Raw genomic sequence first — 20,574 nt, 5'->3', positions numbered from 1 at the left:
AGCCCATAACAAGGTTACAGATATATAGAAACATTGGGGGTAACAGTCACCCTGCTATAGTTCCAGGGGTACCCAGGGCACAAATAAGCACTCACCCCAAATCCCCCCCTAACTGGCCTTCAGGCTGGGCCCCCTTAGCCCATAACAAGGTTACAGATATATAGAAACATTGGGGTAACAGTCACCCTGCTATAGTTCCAGGGGTACCCAAATAAACCCTCACCCCAAATCCCCGCCTTCAGGCTGGGCCCCCTTAGCCACACTGCCAGTCTGGGGTTAATGGGTGAAGTATTTGCACAACTTGCAGTTCCACGTGGGGCAGAGAGTCGGGGCCATTAACTCATTCCTTCCCTTGCAGAGTAAATAACAGCCAATGCTGGGTAAATACATAGGAAATCGCTGATGTATAAGAGGACTAATACCAGCTACATATGAAATATCCATGCTGAATGGTGGAAACAGTGCAAATATGATGAGACTTTTCATATGTCTCACGTGTGAGATTTCCATTGGGGCCCATATCTCATTAAGACTCCCTGGTTATAATGAGTGTAGAGATGCCCAGCGGGGCCGTCCTTCCTATGAAGGTTTCTACAGTCTCTTTAATTTCCTGAATTCACTAATGTCAATGCGGTTTCCTGTCCCCACCCCTCCCCCAACCTCCCTATCTGACTGCGGCCAGTTATTTCTACTGAAACTAAAACTAAAATTGCTGAGCTGCGTGGGGCGACTTGTGCTCCATTACTTGGAAGACAAAGCAGGATAAACATGGGGCCACTGATTGTTCAGGAGGAATTGGGTACCAGCTGGGCCCCCCCCAAACTCATCTGCTTTCTACTCATTTATCTCTCACTGCCGGGAACTGGTAAGTACATTCCTATTGCCCAGACATGGGGATAAAGGGACAGACTTGTTTAGTGCAACAACTAAGTAAAATTAGGTTGAGAAGTGCTTTGCAGCAGGGTTTACTTCCCCTTTAATTGGCTCAACAGGCTGTTGTTTCTGGGCTCCTCTTGTCAGGCAGTTGAGCTGCACAGAGAGAGCATAGAAACAGCACATGGATTTATATGAATATTTACGTCATTTAGCAAAAATATTCTTATCAGCTGAATATAATGAAGTGCCCAAACCTTAAACCCTGCGGCACAGCGCGGCTCAACCCAACGTTACTCGGCTGTTGCCGGACTACAAATCCCACAATAATGTAACATATAATGAAGGGTGAGGCATGCTGGGAGCTGTAGTCCAGCAACATCAGGGTTGGATTCTTAAAGCAATATTGTCTGTGTCATATAATGACGGGAAAAATTATGTAATTATCTGTCATTTAGATAATATCTAAATGGCTGACTAATAGTGGTGAGATTCTAATGAGAATTCTCATTGGTTAGTTCTCTTCAACTTCTATAGAGAACTAGGGGGCGCAGTGGAACAGTATCATGGCTGGGTTTACATCCCCTTTAATATCTGTGTGTGTTTCTATCAGGTTCTTTAAGGATAGAAATGGGGGCGGAGCCTGTGAAATCCCTGAGGAATGAAGAAGCGTTTATCCCGTGCTCTGTAACCGACTGGGGCCCCGGAGACATTAGTCCCCCCAAACTGACAGTTAAATGGACCCAGAAAACCTTCGATGGAAGGGAAGGGCAAGTGTATCTGTATCTGTCTGGGAATCACACCCCCACCCGGCCCGGATCCTACATATCAACCAGTGACCTTATAACCGGCAATGTGGGGCTTCACTTACCCCGGGTTCAGTTCACAGATGAAGGAGAATATACCTGCACTGTCATTTATACCCCTAATAAAGCCGTGGGGCACTCTGTCCTGCAGGTGTCAGGTAAGTGGCATTTACCTACTGTATCTTCCCTTTTTGCCCAGCCCCTCCCAGTTCTAACCCAATGGCTGCACATAGTGAGCATCACTAGAACCAATCACCAGGGGGCAGTGATTGGCTGCCTGCTGGCAGTCAGTATGGGTCTGTATGTGAGTCTATCCACTCACATACAGACCCACACTGACCTATCTATCCACTCACATACAGACCCATACTGACCTATCTATCCACTCACATACAGACCCATACTGACCTATCCACTCACATACAGACCCATACTGACCTATCCACTCACATACAGACCCACACTGACCTATCCACTCACATACAGACCCACACTGACCTATCCACTCACATACAGACCCATACTGACCTATCCACTCACATACAGACCCACACTGACCTATCTATCCACTCACATACAGACCCATACTGACCTATCTATCCACTCACATACAGACCCACACTGACCTATCCACTCACATACAGACCCCATACTGACCTATCCACTCACATACAGACCCATACTGACCTATCCACTCACATACAGACCCACACTGACCTATCCACTCACATACAGACCCATACTGACCTATCCACTCACATACAGACCCACACTGACCTATCTATCCACTCACATACAGACCCATACTGACCTATCTATCCACTCACATACAGACCCACACTGACCTATCCACTCACATACAGACCCATACTGACCTATCCACTCACATACAGACCCATACTGACCTATCCACTCACATACAGACCCACACTGACCTATCCACTCACATACAGACCCACACTGACCTATCCACTCACATACAGACCCATACTGACCTATCTATCCACTCACATACAGACCCACACTGACCTATCTATCCACTCACATACAGACCCATACTGACCTATCCACTCACATACAGACCCATACTGACCTATCCACTCACATACAGACCCACACTGACCTATCTATCCACTCACATACAGACCCATACTGACCTATCTATCCACTCACATACAGACCCACACTGACCTATCCACTCACATACAGACCCATACTGACCTATCCACTCACATACAGACCCATACTGACCTATCCACTCACATACAGACCCACACTGACCTATCCACTCACATACAGACCCATACTGACATATCTATCCACTCACATACAGACCCACACTGACCTATCTATCCACTCACATACAGACCCATACTGACCTATCCACTCACATACAGACCCATACTGACCTATCCACTCACATACAGACCCATACTGACCTATCCACTCACATACAGACCCACACTGACCTATGCACTCACATACAGACCCATACTGACCTATCTATCCACTCACATACAGACCCACACTGACCCTATCTATCCACTCACATACAGACCCATACTGACCTATCCACTCACATACAGACCCACACTGACCTATCCACTCACATACAGACCCATACTGACCTATCTATCCACTCACATACAGACCCACACTGACCTATCTATCCACTCACATACAGACCCATACTGACCTATCCACTCACATACAGACCCACACTGACCTAATCCCACTCACATACAGACCCATACTGACCTATCCACTCACATACAGACCCACACTGACCTATCCACTCACATACAGACCCACACTGACCCATCTATCCACTCACATACAGACCCACACTGACCCATCTATCCACTCAATACAGACCCACACTGACCTATCCACTCACATACAGACCCACACTGACCCTCTATCCACTCACATACAGGACCCACCACTGACCTATCCACTCACAACAGACCCACACTGACCATCTATCCACTCACATACAGACCCACACTGACCTATCCCTCACATACAGACCCACACTGACCCTATCCACTCACATAACAGCCACACTGACCTATCTATCCACTCAATTACAGACCCACACTGACCTATCTATCCACTCATATACAGACCCACACTGAACCTATCCACTCACATACAGACCCACACTGACCTATCTATCCACTCACATACAGACCCACACTGACCTATCCACTCACATACAGACCCACACTGACCTATCCACTCACATACAGACCCACACTGACCTATCCACTCATATACAGACCCATACTGACCTATCTATCCACTCACATACAGACCCACACTGACCTATCCACTCACATACAGACCCACACTGACCTATCCACTCACATACAGACCCACACTGACCTATCCACTCACATACAGACCCACACTGACCTATCCACTCATATACAGACCCATACTGACCTATCTATACACTCACATACAGACCCATACTGACCTATCCACTCACATACAGGACCCACACTGACCTATCCACTCACATACAGACCCACACTGACCTATCCACTCATATACAGACCCATACTGACCTATCCACTCACATACAGACCCACACTGACCTATCTATCCACTCACATACAGACCCACACTGACCTATCCACTCACATACAGACCCACACTGACCTATCCACTCACATACAGACCCATACTGACCTATCCACTCACATACAGACCCATACTGACCTATCTATCCACTCACATACAGACCCATACTGACCTATCTATCCACTCACATACAGACCCACACTGACCTATCTATACACTCACATACAGACCCACACTGACCTATCCACTCACATACAGACCCACACTGACCTATCCACTCACATACAGACCCATACTGACCTATCCACTCACATACAGACCCATACTGACCTATCTATCCACTCACATACAGACCCACATTGACCTATCCACTCACATACAGACCCATACTGACCTATCCACTCACATACAGACCCACACTGACCTATCTATCCACTCACATACAGACCCACACTGACCTATCCACTCACATACAGACCCACACTGACCCTATCCACTCACATACAGACCCACACTGACCTATCCACTCACATACAGACCCACACTGACCTATCCACTCACATACAGACCCACACTGACCTATCTATCCACTCACATACAGACCCACACTTACCTATCCACTCACATACAGACCCACACTGAACCTATCTATCCACTCACATACAGACCCACACTGACCTATCCACTCACATACAGACCCACACTGACCTATCTATCCACTCACATACAGACCCACACTGACCTACCTATCCACTCACATACAGACCCACACTGACCTATCTATCCACTCACATACAGACCCACACTGACCTATCCACTCACATACAGACCCACACTGACCTATCCACTCACATACAGACCCACACTGACCTATCCACTCACATACAGACCCACACTGGACCTATCTATCCACTCACATACAGACCCACACTGACCTATCTATCCACTCACATACAGACCCACACTGACCTATCTATCCACTCACATACAGACCCACACTGACCTATCTATCCACTCACATACAGACCCCACACTGACCTATCCTATACACTCACATTACAGACCCCACCACTGACCTATCCACTCACATACAGACCCATACTGACCTATCCACTCACATACAGACCCATACTGACCTATCCACTCACATACAGACCCACACTGACCTATCCACTCACATAACAGACCCACACTGACATATCTATCCCACTCACATTACAGACCCAACACTGACCTATCCACTCACATACAGACCCACACTGACCTATCCACTCACATACAGAACCCACACTGAACCTATCTATCCACTCACATACAGACCCACACTGACCTATCCACTCACATACAGACCCACACTGACCTATCCACTCACATACAGACCCACACTGACCTATCCACTCACATACAGACCCACACTGAACCTATCCACTCACATTACAGACCCCACACTGACCTATCCACTCACATACAGACCCACACTGACCTATCCACTCACATACAGACCCATACTGACCTATCCACTCACATACAGACCCACACTGACCTATCCACTCACATACAGACCCACATGACCTATGTATCCACTCACATACAGACCCACACTGACCTATCCACTCACATACAGACCCACACTGACCTATCTATCCACTCACATACAGACCCACACTGACCTATCCACTCACATACAGACCCACACTGACCTATCTATCCACTCACATACAGACCCACACTGACCTATCCACTCACATACAGACCCACACTGACCTATCTATCCACTCACATACAGACCCACACTGACCTATTCTATCCACTCACATACAGACCCACACTGACCTATCCACTCACATACAGACCCATACTGACCTATCCACTCACATACAGACCCACACTGACCTATCCACTCACATACAGACCCACACTGACCTATCTATCCACTCACATACAGACCCACACTAGACCTATCCACTCACATACAGACCCACACGACCTATCTATCCACTCACATACGAGACCCACACTGACCTATCACCACATACAGACCCACACTGACCTATCCACTCACATACAGACCCACATGACCTATCCACTCACATACAGACCCACACTGACCTATCCACTCACATACAGACCCATACTGACCTATCCACTCACATACAGACCCACACTGACCTATCCACTCACATACAGACCCACACTGACCTATCTATCCACTCACATACAGACCCACACTGACCTATCACTCACATACAGACCCACACTGACCTATCTATCCACTCACATACAGACCCACACTGACCTAATCCACTCACATACAGACCCCACACTGACCTATCTATCCACTCACATACAGACCCACACTGACCTACCTATCCACTCACATACAGACCCACACTGACCTTATCCACTCACATACAGACCCACACTGACCTATCCACTCACATACAGACCCACACCTGACCTATCCACTCACATACAGACCCCACACTGACCTATCCACTCACATACAGACCCACACTGACCTATCCACTCACATACAGACCCACACTGACCTATCCACTCACATACAGACCCACACTGACCTATCCACTCACATACAGACCCATCTGACCTATCCACTCACATACAGACCATACTGACCTATCTATCCACTCACATACAGACCCACACTGACCTATCTATCCACTCACATACAGACCCACACTGACCTATCCACTCACATACAGACCCATACTGACCTATCCACTCACATACAGACCCACACTGACCTATCCACTCACATACAGACCCACACTGACCTATCTATCCACTCACATACAGACCCACACTGACCTATCCACTCACATACAGACCCACACTGACCTATCCACTCACATACAGACCCATACTGACCTATCCACTCACATACAGACCCACACTGACCTATCCACTCACATACAGACCCATACTGACCTATCCACTCACATACAGACCCACACTGACCTATCCACTCACATACAGACCCACACTGACCTATCCACTCACATACAGACCCACACTGACCTATCTATCCACTCCACATACAGACCCACACTGACCTATCTATACACTCACATACAGACCCACCACTGACCTATGCACTCACATACAGACCCCACACTGACCTAATCTATCACTCACATACAGACCCACACTGACCTATCTATCCACTCACATACAGACCCATACTGACCACCTATCCACTCACATACAGACCCCCACTGACCTATCCACTCACATACAGACCCACACTGACCTATCCACTCACATACAGACCCATACTGACCTATCCACTCACATACAGACCCACACTGACCTATCCACTCACATTACAGACCCATACTGACCTATCCATCACATACAGACCCCATACTGACCTATCTATCACTCACATACAGACCCACACTGACCTATCTATCCACTCACATACAGACCCATACTGACCTTATCCACTCACATACAGACCCCACACTGATCTATCCACTCACATACAGACCCACACTGACCTATCCACTCACGTAACAGACCCATACTGACCTATCCACTCACATACAGACCCATACTGACCTATCTATTCACTCACATACAGACCCACACTGACCTAATCCACTCACATACAGACCCACACTGACCTATCCACTCACATACAGACCCACACTGACCTATCCACTCACATACAGACATACACTGACCTATCTATCCACTCACATATACAGACCCACACTGACCTACTCCACTCACATAAGACCCACACTGACCTATCCACTCACATACCAGACCCATACTGACCTATCCACTTCAACATCCAGACCCATACTGACCTATCTATCCACTCACATACAGACCCACACTGACCTATCCACTCACATACAGACCCACACTGACCTATCCACTGCACTACAGACCCACACTGACCTATCCACTCACATAAAGACCCATACTGACCTATCCACTCACATACAGACCCATACTGACCTATCCACTCACATACAGAACCACACTGACCTATCTATCCACTCATATACAGACCCACACTGACCTATCCACTCACATACAGACCCACACTGACCTATCCACTCACATACAGACCAACACCGACCTATCCACTCACATACAGACCCACACTGACCTATCCACTCACATACAGACCCACACTGACCTATCTATCCACTCACATACAGACCCACACTGACCTATCTATCCACTCACATACAGACCCATACTGACCTATCCACTCACATACAGACCCACACTGACCTATCCACTCACATACAGACCCACACTGACCTATCTATCCACTCACATACAGACCCACACTGACCTATCTATACACTCACATACAGACCCACACTGACCTATGCACTCACATACAGACCCACACTGACCTATCTATCCACTCACATACAGACCCACACTGACCTATCTATCCACTCACATACAGACCCATACTGACCTACCTATCCACTCACATACAGACCCCCACTGACCTATCCCACTCACATACAGACCCCACACTGAACCTATCCACTCACATACAGACCCATACTGACCTATCCACTCACATACAGACCCACACTGACCTATCCACTCACATACAGACCCACACTGACCTATCCACTCACATACAGACCCCACACTGACCTATCCACTCACATACAGACCCATACTGACCTATCCACTCACATACAGACCCACACTGACCTATCCACTCACATACAGACCCACACTGACCTATCCACTCACATACAGACAAATACTGACCTATCACTCACATACAGACCCACACTGACCTATCCACTTCACATACAGACCCATACTGCCCTATCCAATCACATACAGACCCATACTGACCTATCCACTCACATACAGACCCACACTGACCTATCCACTCACATACAGACCCACACTGACCTATCCACTCACATACAGACCCACACTGACCTATCCACTCACATACAGACCACACTGACCTATCCACTCACATACAGACCCACACTGACCTATCCACTCACATACAGACCCACACTGACCTATCCACTCACATACAGACCCACACTGACCTATCCACTCACATACAGACCCACACTGACCTATCCACTCACATACAGACCCACACTGACCTATCCACTCACATACAGACCCACACTGACCTATCCACTCACATACAGACCCACACTGACCTATCCACTCACATACAGACCCACACTGACCTATCCACTCACATACAGACCCACACTGACCTATCCACTCACATACAGACCCACACTGACCTAATCCACTCACATACAGACCCATACTGACCTATCTATCCACTCACATACAGACCCACACTGACCTATCCACTCACATACAGACCCACACTGACCTATCTATCCACTCACATACAGACCCATACTGACCTATCCACTCACATACAGACCCCCACTGACCTATCCACTCACATACAGACCCATACTGACCTAACCACTCACATACAGACCCACACTGACCTATCCACTCACATACAGACCCATACTGACCTACCTATCCACTCACATACAGACCCACACTGACCTATCTATCCACTCACATACAGACCCACACTGACCTATCCACTCACATATAGACCCACACTAACCTATCCACTCACATACAGACCCACACTGACCTATCCACTCACATACAGACCCACACTGACCTATCCACTCACATACAGACCCATACTGACCTACCTATCCACTCACATACAGACCCACACTGACCTATCTATCACTCACATACAGACCCACACTGACCTATCCACTCACATATAGACCCACACTAACCTATCCACTCACATACAGACCCACACTGACCTATCCACTCACATACAGACCCACACTGAACCTATCCACTCACATACAGACCCACACTGACCTATCCACTCACATACAGACCCACACTGACCTATCCACTCACATACAGACCCATACTGACCTATCCACTCACATACAGACCCATACTGACCTATCCACTCACATACAGACCCACACTGACATATCCACTCACATACAGACCCCCATACTGACCTATCTATCCACTCACATACAGACCCACACTGACCTATCCACTCACATACAGACCCACACTGACCTATCCACTCACATACAGACCCACACTGACCTATCCACTCACATACAGACCCACACTGACCTATCCACTCACATACAGACCCATACTGACCTATCCACTCACATACAGAACCACACTGACCTATCCACTCACATACAGACCCACACTGACCTATCCACTCACATACAGACCCACACTGACCTATCCACTCACATACAGACCCACACTGACCTATCCACTCATATACAGACCCATACTGACCTATCCACTCACATACAGACCCATACTGACCTATCTATCCACTCACATACAGATCCTTACTGACCTATCCACTCACATACAGACCCACACTGACCTATCCACTCACATACAGACCCACACTGACCTATCTATCCACTCACATACAGACCCACACTGACCTATCCACTCACATACAGACCCACACTGACCTATCCACTCACATACAGACCCATACTGACCTATCCACTCACATACAGACCCACACTGACCTATCTATCCACTCACATACAGACCCACACTGACCTATCCACTCACATACAGACCCACACTGACCTACCCACTCACATACAGACCCACACTGACCTATCCACTCACATACAGACCCACACTGACCTATCTATCCACTCACATACAGACCCACACTGACCTATCCACTCACATACAGACCCCACACTGACCTATCTATCCACTCACATACAGACCCATACTGACCTATCCACTTACATACAGACCCACACTGACCTATCTATCCACTCACATACAGACCCATACTGACCATTCTATCCACTCACATACAGACCCACACTGACCTATCCACTCACATACAGACCCACACTGACCTATCCACTCACATACAGACCCATACTGACCTATCCACTCACATACAGACCCACACTGACCTATCTATCCACTCACATACAGACCCATACTGACCTATCCACTCACATACAGACCCACACTGACCTATCCACTCACATACAGACCCACACTGACCTATCCACTCACATACAGACCCATACTGACCTATCCACTCACATACAGACCCACACTGACCTATCCACTCACATACAGACCCATACTGACCTATCCACTCACATACAGACCCACACTGACCTATCTATCCACTCACATACAGACCCACACTGACCTATCCACTCACATACAGACCCATACTGACCTATCCACTCACATACAGACCCACACTGACCTATCTATCCACTCACATACAGACCCACACTGACCTATCCACTCCCATACAGACCCATACTGACCTATCTATCCACTCACATACAGACCCACACTGACCTATCTATCCACTCACATACAGACCCATACTGACCTATCTATCCACTCACATACAGACCCATACTGACCTATCTATCCACCTACATACAGACCCATACTGACCTATCCACTCACATACAGACCCACACTGACCTATCCACTCACATACAGACCCACACTGACCTATCCACTCACATACAGACCCATACTGACCTATCCACTCACATACAGACCCACACTGACCTATCCACTCACATACAGACCCACACTGACCTATCCACTCACATACAGACCCACACTGACCTATCCACTCACATACAGACCCACACTGACCTATCCACTCACATACAGACCCATACTGACCTATCCACTCACATACAGACCCACACTGACCTATCTATCCACTCACATACAGACCCACACTGACCTATCCACTCACATACAGACCCATACTGACCTATCCACTCACATACAGACCCACACTGACCTATCCACTCACATACAGACCCATACTGACCTATCCACTCACATACAGACCCACACTGACCTATCTATCCACTCACATACAGACCCACACTGACCTATCCACTCCCTTACAGACCCACACTGACCTATCCACTCACATACAGACCCATACTGACCTATCCACTCACATACAGACCCATACTGACCTATCTATCCACTCACATACAGACCCATACTGACCTATCCACTCACATACAGACCCACACTGACCTATCTATCCACTCACATACAGACCCACACTGACCTATCCACTCACATACAGACCCATACTGACCTATCCACTCCATCAACCCACTGACCTATCACCCACATACAGACCACACTGCCTATCCACCACATACAGACCCACACTGACCTATCCAACTCACATACAGACCCACACTGACCTATCCACTCACATACAGACCCACACTGACCTATCCACTCACATACAGACCCCACTGACCTATCCACTCACATACAGACCCACACTGACCTATCTATCCACTCACATACAGACCCACACTGACCTAATCACTCACATACAGACCCACACTGACCTATCCACTCACATACAGACCCACACTGACCTATCCACTCACATACAGACCCACACTGACCTATCCACTCACATACAGACCCACACTGACCTATCTATCCACTCACATACAGACCCACACTGACCTACCTATCCACTCACATACAGACCCACACTGACCTATCCACTCACATACAGACCCACACTGACCTATCCACTCACATACAGACCCACACTGACCTATCCACTCACATACAGACCCACACTGACCTATCCACTCACATACAGACCCACACTGACCTATCCACTCACATACAGACGCCACACTGACCTATCCACTCACATACAGACCACACTGACTATCTATCCACTCACATACAGACCCACACTGACCTATCTATCCACTCACATACAGACCCACAACTGACCTATCCACTCACATACAGACCCATACTGACCTATCCACTCACATACAGACCCACAATGACCTATCTATCCACTCACATACAGACCCATACTGACCTATCCACTCACATACAGACCCACACTGACCTATCTATCCACTCACATACAGACCCACACTGACCTATCCACTCACATACAGACCCACACTGACCTATCTATCCACTCACATACAGACCCACACTGACCTATCCACTCACATACAGACCCATACTGACCTATCCACTCACATACAGACCCATACTGACCTATCCACTCACATACAGACCCACACTGACCTATCCACTCACATACAGACCCATACTGACCTATCCACTCACATACAGACCCACACTGACCTATCCACTCACATACAGACCCACACTGACCTATCCACTCACATACAGACCCACACTGACCTATCCACTCACATACAGACCCACACTGACCTATCCACTCACATACAGACCCATACTGACCTATCTATCCACTCACATACAGACCCACACTGACCTATCCACTCACATACAGACCCATACTGACCTATCTATCCACTCACATACAGACCCATACTGACCTATCCACTCACATACAGACCCACACTGACCTATCTATCCACTCACATACAGACCCACACTGACCTATCTATCCACTCACATACAGACCCACACTGACCTACCTATCCACTCACATACAGACCCACACTGACCTATCTATCCACTCACATACAGACCCACACTGACCTATCCACTCACATACAGACCCACACTGACCTATCCACTCACATACAGACCCACACTGACCTATCCACTCACATACAGACCCACACTGACCTATCCACTCACATACAGACCCACACTGACCTATCTATCCACTCACATACAGACCCACACTGACCTATCTATCCACTCACATACAGACCCACACTGACCTATCTATCCACTCACATACAGACCCACACTGACCTATCCACTCACATACAGACCCATACTGACCTATCCACTCACATACAGACCCACAATGACCTATCTATCCACTCACATACAGACCCATACTGACCTATCCACTCACATACAGACCCACACTGACCTATCTATCCACTCACATACAGACCCACACTGACCTATCCACTCACATACAGACCCACACTGACCTATCTATCCACTCACATACAGACCCACACTGACCTATCCACTCACATACAGACCCATACTGACCTATCCACTCACATACAGACCCATACTGACCTATCCACTCACATACAGACCCACACTGACCTATCCACTCACATACAGACCCATACTGACCTATCCACTCACATACAGACCCACACTGACCTATCCACTCACATACAGACCCACACTGACCTATCCACTCACATACAGACCCACACTGACCTATCCACTCACATACAGACCCACACTGACCTATCCACTCACATACAGACCCATACTGACCTATCTATCCATCACATACAGACCCACACTGACTATCCCACTCACATACAGACCCATACTGACCTATCTATCCACTCACATACAGACCCATACTGACCTATCCACTCACATACAGACCCACACTGACCTATCCACTCACATACGCCACACTGACTATCCACTCACATACAGACCCACTGACCTATCCACTCACATACAGACCCACACTGACCTATCCACTCAACATACAGACCCACACTGACCTATCCACTCACATACAGACCCACACTGACCTATCCACTCACATACAGACCCACACTGACCTATCCACTCACATACAGACCCACACTGACCTACCACTCACATACAGACCCACACTGACCTATCCACTCACATACAGACCCATACTGACCTATCCACTCACATACAGACCCACACTGACCTATCCACTCACATACAGACCCACACTGACCTATCCACTCACATACAGACCCACACTGACCTATCCACTCACATACAGACCCATACTGACCTATCCACTCACATACAGACCCACACTGACCTATCCACTCACATACAGACCCACACTGACCTATCCACTCACATACAGACCCATACTGACCTATCTATCCACTCACATACAGACCCACACTGACCTATCTATCCACTCACATACAGACCCACACTGACCTATCCACTCACATACAGACCCATACTGACCTATCCACTCACATACAGACCCACACTGACCTATCCACTCACATACAGACCCACACTGACCTATCCACTCACATACAGACCCACACTGACCTATCTATCCACTCACATACAGACCCACACTGACCTATCTATCCACTCACATACAGACCCACACTGACCTATCCACTCACATACAGACCCATACTGACCCATCCACTCACATACAGACCCACACTGACCTATCCACTCACATACAGACCCACACTGACCTATCCACTCACATACAGACATACACTGACCTATCCACTCACATACAGACCCACACTGACCTATCCACTCACATACAGACCCATACTGACCTATCTATCCACTCACATACAGACCCACACTGACCTATCTATCCACTCACATACAGACCCACACTGACCTATCCACTCACATACAGACCCATACTGACCTATCCACTCACATACAGACCCACACTGACCTATCCACTCACATACAGACCCACACTGACCTATCCACTCACATACAGACCCACACTGACCTATCCACTCACATACAGACCCACACTGACCTATCCACTCACATACAGACCCATACTGACCTATCTATCCACTCACATACAGACCCACACTGACCTATCTATCCACTCACATACAGACCCACACTGACCTATCCACTCACATACAGACCCATACTGACCTATCCACTCACATACAGACCCACACTGACCTATCCACTCACATACAGACCCACACTGACCTATCCACTCACATACAGACCCACACTGACCTATCTATCCACTCACATACAGACCCACACTGACCTATCTATCCACTCACATACAGACCCACACTGACCTATCCACTCACATACAGACCCACACTGACCTATCTATCCACTCACATACAGACCCATACTGACCTATCCACTCACATACAGACCCATACTGACCTATCTATCCACTCACATACAGACCCACACTGACCTATCTAGCACAAGCTTTTGGGGGTGACCCCTTCTTCAGGTGAAATAGTTTTGCACCTGAAGAAGGGGTCACCCATGAAAGCTTGTGCTGTTTGTTCATTTCTGCAAATAAATGATTTGAAGGCATTGCCGACACACTGGTGTGCTTCTTCCACTTTGCAAAGATACTTGGAAAAAAGGCTTGGGAGCGGCTGTGGAAGTTAAGCACCCTTTAAGAACATGTATGTAAGTGGTGTGCTGAAGATTTTTGTTTATGTTGATTGAACCTTTATACAGAGTAATCATGTCCCCTTGCAAGCGCCTCTTTTCCAGAGAAAACAACCCCAACCCTGACAGTCTCACCTCATAGTTTAACCCTTCCATCCCCTTTACCAATTTAGTTGCAGTCTCTGCACTCTCTCCAGCTCATTAATATCCTTCTTAAGGACTGGAGCCCAAAACTGCACTGCATACTCACTGTTACTGCCCCCCCATACTCACTGTTACTGCCCCCATACTCACTGTTACTGCCCCCCCATACTCACTGTTACTGCCGCCCCATACTCACTGTTACTGCCCCCCGTACTCACTGTTACTGGCCCCCCATACTCAGTGTTACTGCCCCCATACTCAGTGTTACTGCCCCCCATACTCACTGTTACTGCCCCCCATACTCACTGTTTACTGCCCCCCATACTCCACTGTAACTGCCCCCCATACTCACTGTTACTGCCCCCATAACTCACTGTTACTGCCCCCATACTCACTGTAACTGCCCCCCATACTCACTGTTACTGCCCCCCCATACTCACTGTTACTGCCCCCATACTCACTGTCACTGCCCCCCCCATACTCACTGTCACTGCCCCCCCATACTCCACTTTACTGCCCCCCATACTCACTGTTACTGCCCCCCATACTCACTGTTACTGCCCCCCATACTCACTGTTACTGCCCCCCATACTCACTGTTACTGCCCCCCATACTCACTGTTACTGCCCCCCATACTCACTGTTACTGCCCCCCCCATACTCACTGTTACTGCCCCCATACTCACTGTTACTGCCCCCATACTCACTGTTTACTGCCCCCCGCCATACTCACTGTTACTGCCCCCCATACTCACTGTTACTGCCCCCATACTCACTGTTACTGCCCCCATACTCACTGTTACTGCCCCCCCCCATACTCACTGTTACTGCCCCCCCCATACTCACTGTTACTGCCCCCATACTCACTGTTACTGCCCCCCCATACTCACTGTTACTGCCCCCCATACTCACTGTTACTGCCCCCATTACTCACTGTTACTGCCCCCCCCATACTCACTGTTACTGCCCCCATACTCCACTGTTACTGCCCCCCATACTCACTGTTACTTGCCCCCATACTCACTGTTACTGCCCCCCATACTCACTGTTACTGCCCCCCATACTCACTGTTACTGCCCCCCCATACTCACTGTTACTGCCCCCCATACTCACTGTTACTGCCCCCCATACTCACTGTTACTGCCCCCATACTCACTGTTACTGCCCCCCCATACTCAACTGTTACTGCCCCCCATACTCACTGTTACTGCCCCCATACTCACTGTTACTGCCCCCCCATACTGCACTGTTTACTGCCCCCCATACTCACTGTTACTGCCCCCCATACTCACTGTTACTGCCCCCCCATACTCACTGTTACTGCCCCCATACTCACTGTTACTGCCCCCCCATACTCACTGTTACTGCCCCCCATACTCACTGTTACTGCCCCCCCATACTCACTGTTACTGCCCCCATACTCCACTGTTACTGCCCCCCATACTCACTGTTACTGCCCCCCATACTCACTGTTACTGCCCCCCATACTCACTGTCACTGCCCCCCATACTCACTGTTACTGCCCCCCATACTCACTGTTACTGCCCCCATACTCACTGTTACTGCCCCCCATACTCACTGTAACTGCCCCCCATACTCACTGTTACTGCCCCCCATACTCACTGTTACTGCCCCCCCCATACTCACTGTCACTGCCCCCCCATACTCAGTTACTGCCCCCATACTCACTGTTACTTGCCCCCATACTCACTGTTACTGCCCCCCCATACTCACTGTTACTGCCCCCATACTCACTGTTACTGCCCCCCATACTCACTGTTACTGCCCCCATACTCACTGTTACTGCCCCCATACTCACTGTAACTGCCCCCATACTCACTGTTACTGCCCCCCATACTCACTGTTACTGTCCCCCATACTCACTGTCACTGCCCCCCATACTCACTGTCACTGCCCCCCATACTCACTGTCACTGCCCCCCCATACTCACTGTTACTGCCCCCATACTCACTGTCACTGCCCCCCCATACTCACTGTAACTGCCCCCCATACTCACATTCACTGCCCCCATACTCACTGTAACTGCCCCCCAAACTCACTGTTACTGTCCTCCATACTCACTGTTACTGCCCCCATACTCACGGTTACTGCCCCCCCATACTCACTGTAACTGCCCCCCATACTCACTGTTACTGCCCCCCATACTCAAGGTGAGGCCTTACCAGGGACCTATAAAGGGGCAAAATGATGTTCTCACCCCTTGAGTCAATGCCCTGTTTATACAAGACAGCACTTTATTTGCTTTAGTAGCCACAGAATGACACTGCCTGGAATTAGACAACTTGTTATCAACAAAAAACCCCTAGATCCTTCTCCATTAAGGATCCCCCCAACTCACTCCCATTCAGTAGATAGTTTGCGTTTATATTATTCCTACCAAAGGGCAGAACTTTGCACTTATCAACATTGAACCCCATTTCCCAGTTTGCTGCCCAGTTTCCCAGTCAAATCTCCCAGCAAAGCGGCACATCCTGCATGGAACTTATAGTTTTGCCCAATTTAGTGTCATCAGCAAAAATAGAAACAGTCTCTCTATGCCCCCCTCCAGGGCATTAATAAACAAGTTAAAAAGCAAAGGCCCAAGGACTGACCCCTGCGGTACCCACTAACCACACTGGCCCAATTAGAAACTGTTCCATTTACCCCCACTCTTTGTAATCTATCCTTCAGCCAGTTCTCTATCCAATTACAAATATTATGTTCTAGGCCAATATTCCTTAATTTTATCATTAACCTTCTGTGAGGTACTGTATCAAACGCTTTAGCAAAGTCCAAGTAGATCCCATCCACTGCCATTCCAGCATCAAGGTTCCTACTCACCTCCTCATAAAAGGCGACTAAATTAGTCTGGCAAGATCTGTTACCCATAAACCCCTGTGGCACAAACTAATAGTATTGTGAGCTGCAATGTATTCAAGTACCCTATCCCTTATTACCCCTTCCAAAAGCGGGATCCAAAAAGGGATCACTTTATAAATAACGGCACCACATTAGCAATCCGCCAGTCTCTCGGCACCATGCCAGACCTCAACGAATCCTGGGAAATTAAGTGAAGAGGTTTGGCAATCACAGCGCTCAGCTCATTTAATACCCTGGGATGAATCCCATCCGGCCCTGGACCTTTGTTTCCCTTTACATGTTCAAGTCGCTATTGAATTCCCCCCCGAGTGACCCACGCGCCAGTAGCTAAATTACTAGCACTGGGCATATTACAAGGGAAGCCTTCATTATCTGGCTCCTCAGATGTATAGACAGATGGGAAATAAGAGTTCAAAATTTCAGCTTTTTCCCCGTTCTCATCAACCAACTTACCCCCCCGTGATAATAAGGTTCCCACCCCTTCTTGCTTCATTTTTTTACTATTCACATAATTAAAAAATACTTTTGGAATCTTTTTACCCCTAGGTGCAATATCCCTTTCCATTTCTATTTTAGCTGCTTGATAGCTGTTTTGCTGCTTTATTTGCCCCCCTGTACCTGATGAAAGCCCCAGCTGCCCCAGCTTTTTCTTACCAACCCCGACCCTAACACTTTTATTCAGCCATAAAGGTTTTGCTTTGCGATGCCTCTCCTTGCTTACAAGGGGGATATACTGTTGTGTATACCTACAAAGCAATGTTATAAAGATGTTCCATTTTCCTTCTGTGCCTAAACCCATGAAAAGCCTTTCCCAGCTGCCACATTGCAGAGATGCCCTTATACTGGCACAGGCTGCACTGACCTGACTAGTTCAGCCATAAGTGCTGGGCAACTAATGGGGTCTCAGGGTATAGTGCTTGGATAAATTGGGGTCCTGTGTAGTACAGACTAATGTGCAACACAGACTAATGTGCCCCCTGCCCAGGGCTGCGTGCCAGTTGATGTGCCCGTGGGTGGGCAGCCTGATTCAGCCTGGTCAGTTTAGCAGATTTACATGG

The 20,574-nt window shown here is 48.3% G+C and overlaps 1 protein-coding gene across 2 annotated transcripts in view; it reads left to right on the top strand.

Moving 5' to 3' along the window:
- Nucleotides 1–665: 665 nt before the first annotated feature.
- The window catches only part of LOC116410225 (hemicentin-1-like), a 67,895-nt gene continuing 47,986 nt past the window's right edge, over nucleotides 666–20,574 (top strand). For both annotated transcript variants that reach the window (XM_031900342.1, XM_031900341.1), the window contains exons 1-2: nucleotides 666–865; nucleotides 1,487–1,837. In XM_031900342.1, coding sequence (XP_031756202.1) covers nucleotides 769–865; nucleotides 1,487–1,837 — 448 coding nt within the window. In that variant the 5' untranslated portion in view covers nucleotides 666–768. The remainder of the gene's footprint in view (nucleotides 866–1,486; nucleotides 1,838–20,574) is intronic.

This window comes from Xenopus tropicalis, chromosome 4 (genome assembly GCF_000004195.4).
Source record: "Xenopus tropicalis strain Nigerian chromosome 4, UCB_Xtro_10.0, whole genome shotgun sequence".
NCBI lineage: Eukaryota > Metazoa > Chordata > Amphibia > Anura > Pipidae > Xenopus > Xenopus tropicalis.
Note: the sequence above shows the minus strand (reverse complement) of the source record. Positions and strands in the feature narration are given on the sequence as shown.